At 40.8% G+C, this 5,911-nt stretch overlaps 2 protein-coding genes across 2 annotated transcripts in view; both read left to right on the top strand.

The window, feature by feature from the left end:
- Window positions 1-2,695, top strand: part of LOC106807363 (trafficking protein particle complex subunit 2-like protein) — an 11,026-nt gene extending 8,331 nt beyond the window's left edge. The window contains exons 2-5 of the mRNA XM_014809678.1: window positions 1,079-1,251; window positions 1,639-1,726; window positions 1,960-2,039; window positions 2,264-2,695. Of these exons, the coding sequence (XP_014665164.1) occupies window positions 1,079-1,251; window positions 1,639-1,726; window positions 1,960-2,039; window positions 2,264-2,303 (381 nt within the window). The 3' untranslated portion in view covers window positions 2,304-2,695. The remainder of the gene's footprint in view (window positions 1-1,078; window positions 1,252-1,638; window positions 1,727-1,959; window positions 2,040-2,263) is intronic.
- Window positions 2,696-2,722: 27 nt separating this feature from the next.
- On the top strand, window positions 2,723-4,287 carry LOC106807362 (methyltransferase-like protein 6). Its single transcript, XM_014809677.1, has one exon. It carries the CDS (start codon window positions 2,962-2,964, stop codon window positions 3,817-3,819), a length of 858 nt encoding a protein of 285 aa, XP_014665163.1. The 5' UTR covers window positions 2,723-2,961; the 3' UTR covers window positions 3,820-4,287.
- The last annotated feature ends 1,624 nt before the right edge of the window (window positions 4,288-5,911 follow it).

Genomic DNA, 5,911 nt, shown 5'->3' with positions numbered 1-5,911 from the left:
ATTGGGAGGTCCCAGGTCAAAGGTCAATGGGGCACAGGGCAGATTTTAGACATTTTCTGAGGACATGGTGTGACGCGAGCGATTGAAAAACTTTTTGTTTCAGCGGTGACCTACCATTTTTATGGCTTTATTGAAAGGACCATGAAATATGCTTTCCACTGACGTGGCGAAGAGTAAGTGTCTGATACCTTTTGACCTTCAAGAGGAGGGTTAAACATGGATTTGTTGACTGTTAACAAAGGAGTGAACTGCTTTTGCTATTAAGCCCCCTCCCCCACCCTTCCCTCCCCCGCCCCTTCCCCCACCCTCTCCACCCTCCCCACCCCTCTCCCCTACCCTCCATCTGCAATAGTGGGCATGTCCTAACAATGATTGTACGCAACTGCGTGTCTGCATATCTGCGCCTAACAATAGTGGTGCACGTCACGACTGCCTACCCCCTCCCCCTGTTTCAATTTCATCCTGGGGAGAACCCTGGTCGTGTGTGTGACATCATGCCCGCGTGCATTATGCTTGGCTTAGCGTGCCTCGAAACGGAGCTCGGAGGCAGGCAGCAGCTCAAACCCGGCATGCAATGCGCCCCATTACTCGTATATAAACAGACATCTCGTCCGGTTTACATTTTCACGGAGAGAACATTTCCTGCAGGATTTCACGAGATATCTCTGGCGGGAGTAGGTAAGATCAAAGGACAGTTATAATTCGAACAAGTGAACATTTGGCTACACATAGATACCAATATGGAGGCTGTTTGTTGTCTTTTCGTTCTGTAATCGTGTGAAATGAAGCGAGCATCGAGCGAATTTTGCTATCACGCTTTCCTACCTGCTCTCTTATTCATGTTGTTTGTGCACAGGGCGGGCGTGCGGTGTACTTGTGTGTTGCAGATGAGCATTTGACCGGCAATTACGGGTAATTATAGACCGGCAATAATAGGCGAAATAGAGTAGAGAAACATTAAGACTTTGGTAGTAAATACATTTTGTTTATTTACCTTTTTTTTTTTATTGAGACGTTCCAATTGGCTGTGATGCCAACATTGCAATATATATATTATTTTGAAATTTTTGTCTTGCAGAATTACCCATTGTACATCAGAACACTGCCAACTGCGAATGAACTAAAGTTTCATTACACGGTGCACACTTCACTTGATGTTGTGGATGAGCGCATTAATTCAGTGAGCAAGAATGCAAATGATTTGAGAGAGCTGTATCTAGGACTGCTCTATCCAACAGAGGACTATAAAGTGTATCTTTTTAACTAGTATTTGATGCCATGCTCTATTATAAGTATTTTTGTCACACCAGTGGATCACATTTCCTTGTTGGTGACTGGTCCCAGTCAAAATTTGTTATTCCTGCTAGCAAAGTGCCTATGACATGCAGCTTGTTTCCTTAGAGGTCAACCATCAGAGGCACGTTTGCATGTTTAGGTGATCAAGATCAAGTGATCGAGTTTTCCAGTTTTCAGTTGTTATTGTTGGCTTCAATTTTTCTGCCATCTATGTGCTTATGATGAAATCGTGCTTATTTCTAACTGCAGGCCAATTTCTTATGTATATAAACAACACACCCTTGCATCTAGCAGTTGCATGCCAATGATCCTTTTAGGCAATATTCCTTAACATGGTAACAGATATGGATATGTAACAAATACAAAGATTAAGTTCATTATTGTAACTGAGTCATCGAACACAACCATAAGAGATAATGAGATAAGAAGTGTAAGTTTCTAATGAGTACTTATATACAGTAAAATCTTGTATAGTTAAAACACTCATGTAAAATTCTATCAAGTAACTGCTGATATATGGGTTTGACTGTACTTTGAACAATTCACAATTATTGAACATTCCAAACTTGTAAGATGTAAAAGATGCCAATGTGACGTGTTATTATTATTTGGCTAGTATTGTTACCTGCAGCATGTCATTGAGTGAATTATTTCTATGTGTAGATGTTCAGAAAGCTTCATAATGCATATACGGATATGGTGTGTAACCCATTCTACGTCGCTGGGAATAGTATAACATCAAAGTATGTAAACAGTCCAGTGTAAAGTGGAGTATTTTAAACAATGCTGATCTGTGCAACAATTTTCCTGTATATTTATCCCTTTTGTTTTTGCACATAATAACATGATAATTCGTGGATTATTTATTTATATTTATATATGTATTTCTAATAATGGTCAGTGCACAGTTTTTGGTGCACTCTATTTGTATTAGATATAATGTGACTGTAACCTTATTCATTTTCAGGTCTTTTGAGAAGATACTTCATACCATCGTGCAAGAGTGATGGGTTCATTTTTGAAACCACTAGTTTGAAGGGTGACAATCTTCTGATAAAGGGTGTACGTGAGGTACTCAAATCACATTACAAAGAGTAATCTGCATTATCTGTGTGCGTGTTTGTAAAAGTTAATCACGCAAGTGAGTTCATATCCCCAATGGAGCCTAAAGAAGAGAGAAATCGACGGCAACAGTTGAAAGGTTTTATGTTCCTCACCGGCGTAGCAGGAGTTTCGATTTTGAGTGGTGCTGCAGTTACTATCGGCCTGGCTAAGAAACAAGACCCAACTCATTTTTCAAAAGGCCTACTTGGTAGCAAACAGTTAAGTGAATCTGGAGCATCTCTCGCCATGCGTGCACTCGGTAGAGGAACTCTGTACTCTGTTGCTGGTGTCGGCATGTTTTGTTTCGTCTTTTGGAAAGCATTGGGTGTGAACAACCTTGTTGAGTTTCGAGAGCGCATGCAGTCAATATTGCCAAGCATACCAAGATCAGGACCTGAGGGCAGAAGAGATTTTGACAGCTTCCGTGAACTATTTGAGTACCTGAATAGTGATGAGATTGCAACAAAAACATCCAATGTGAAAGACAAAGAACAGAATGATAGACCTACAATTTAAGTAGTGTTGTTTAGTAATCTTGATACAAGTGTTTATCAAGCAAACATGGAAATGCCACTAGACACTTCATTTCCTTCCATAAATGAAGGCGGGAGTGAATTGACTAGAAAATTAACACATAGTGAAGAAGCAAAGCTGTTGAAAGACACGAACTTGGTTTCAGCTTTCACACAAAGGAAACTCGAGGAAGATGCTAAGAAGAATTGGGATTTGTTTTATAAACGAAATGGTACCAACTTCTTTAAGGATAGACACTGGATAACCAAGGAATTCAAAGAACTCATTGGACACGATTCTGGTTCCACTCCTGGGAGCAGGCAGATTTTGGAAGTCGGATGTGGTGTGGGTAATTTACTCTTTCCACTACTTCAGGATATGGGAAGCAACAGTAATTGTTTTATTTATGCGTGCGACTTTTCTCCACGAGCTGTCAAGTTTGTTCGTGAAAATGCATTGTATTCTGAAAACAACTGTCATGTCTTTCAGTGTGACCTCACAGTGGACAATCTATGCGATATTATTATCCCTTCCAGCCTTGACTTTGTGACAATGGTGTTTGTGCTTTCTGCTATCAACCCTGAAAAGATGCTGAAAGCACTACGAAATGTGTTTCTTGTGTTGAAACCTGGAGGATGTGTGCTCTTCCGTGACTATGGACTATATGATTATGCACAGTTGAGATTTAAGCCAGGCCATAAACTTAGTGAGAACTTTTATGTCAGGCAGGATGGCACAAGAGCTTACTATTTTTCTCTAGAGACTATCACAGAATTGTTCATAATGGCTGGATATGAAACCCTCCAGAATGCATATGTGCAAAAAGAAACTGTAAACAAGCAAATGGAATTGTGTGTACCACGTATATTTGTGCAGAGCAAGTTTGTGAAGCCTTGTTTATCGTGAGTAACAAAAAACGAGGCATAGGAAGGAAATGGGTATTGACTCAGTTAACTATATTGTATTATTTATAAAGTGTTTAATTTGTGAGTAGAGATGTACTTACCAGTTTTTGTTCAAACATGCATAACTCTTTACATCTAATCATCAAACTAGAAGCTTCATGTTTCTAGTTTTTCTGTCAATAAATGCAGGAGAATCACCTCATGTGTTACAGTTACGAGCCGAGGTGAACTTCGCTTAATGGGTCATTGTTATATAGAATTCCCAGTAAGGAACTGCGATGGAACATGTGGGAGCCGCCTATAATGCACAGACAAATATATGAGATATGCTAACAGGGTTAAACCTGAAGAATTAATGCTGGAAGAGGCTGCAGACCACTAAATGGAACTGTCAACCGGTGCGGTGTAGAAAAGTAGAAAATCAATTATTACAATCTGAAAACGAGAAATAAACAAATAAAAACCGTTACTCTGCATTCTATGTTTTTTCATGTAGACTGGTACCGTCTCTTCACATTGCTTGTTGTAGTGTCTATATGTAGAGACAAAGGTACCAGTCTAGTCTTTGTACAGACAAGCGCGTCACTTCCATGCTACCATCAAGCTCTCAAATGAGAATATAGTTGGCACGAAACAATTAAATATTAACTGGTTAGTTCAAGCAATGAAACCCTTTTCATTTTTATTCATATAACTGGTTGACCACAACACCTACCCCCATGGTAATCCAAGAATCAGTCTGATGGTGAGACACAGAAAAACGACTTGCACTTTAAAGTTAAAGCTTTGTGGATTTTGTCACAGGCCATTGGTCATAGCCATCGAGACGTGTTGCTAGCGCATCATCCCTCAATGGAGTAAAAGATTCTTGTCGTCCTGTTGTACTGGTGCACTAGCTTATTATCGACTATCATCGAAATTTACACCATCAAGCAGTGACTTTATGATGCTGCTGATAAAATCAACTTTAGGTTGATTCGCCTTATAAAATACAGCTACGTAGAGTCAGTTGTCAGCTATGATCACTCCGATGGATAATAATTATACACAGTAGCACGTATATATCATATATACGTAGTTATTATCTGGTATATGTAGCTCCTTGGTCATTATAAGCGGCTCAGTGGCTATGCCAGACCTTGTTTTATTTTCACTCTAGATGGCAGCACATGCTGGTACCTTCTTTATACGCTCTTGGTCATATGCAGAGCATATAAATCGCGCACACACACGCAGGCACACACACACACACACACAGCTACACACACACGCATCGCACGCACGACAATAACGCAGCGTGACAGCCCACACATCACGCGGCGCATCAACACACATTACGATCGCGCGGTCACTAGGGTTGTGGCACACGGTTCCTATGTGCGGTTACCATGTCTTGAACAATACCTCCCGTATCAGACGATACAGAGATATCCTAGGTAATGTTTTTGTTTGTCAATAATGCTTACTCGTAAATCGTAATTTCGCCGCTTATATTACTGAATGTAATGGCAATAGTAGCTGACTCATAAACAACCAGATGAGACGGTTGGGATACTAGAGAAGCGTTGCGAAAAGGGAGGGTTGTTAATCCCAAGGCGCTATTGACGCGCAATCCTGCGGGCCAGTCGCGGCAAGGCCAGATCGCGACCGCAGTTTCAGTGTTTTGGGCAACGTAGCTGGACACGACTCACACGCACTGCTGGCAGTATTGGTATCGTCGCGAAAGAGATTAACGTCGGCGCACACGGATCCATAGCTTCCAGCCGAAGAGTCGAATCAATTTTAGGGCCAATACACCCATGAAGCTGGCGCAGGGCATTGGAATTGAATCTTCAAGGTGAATAAGGAAAATTGAAACTAAAAGTAAGAGTGAGAAACTAGAATATCATTTCGTGGTGTTTTTGATTACCATGGTGTACTCCGTATTGGTTGTACTCGTAGATGACCTGGAAAGCGAGTAGTTAGGCGTCGAAAACACAATGTTCCATCTGTTTCACGAAATCTGGGTATAACGTTATCGGAGCGTAACTCCTGATAAACTCAGGTTCTCATCATATATTTCAAAGTAGACATGGCCAGCAAAAACTGGGCAA

The sequence above is a fragment of the Priapulus caudatus genome, unplaced genomic scaffold (genome assembly GCF_000485595.1).
Source record: "Priapulus caudatus unplaced genomic scaffold, Priapulus_caudatus-5.0.1 Scaffold210, whole genome shotgun sequence".
NCBI lineage: Eukaryota > Metazoa > Priapulida > Priapulimorpha > Priapulimorphida > Priapulidae > Priapulus > Priapulus caudatus.
This window is presented reverse-complemented; position numbering and strand designations above follow the sequence as displayed.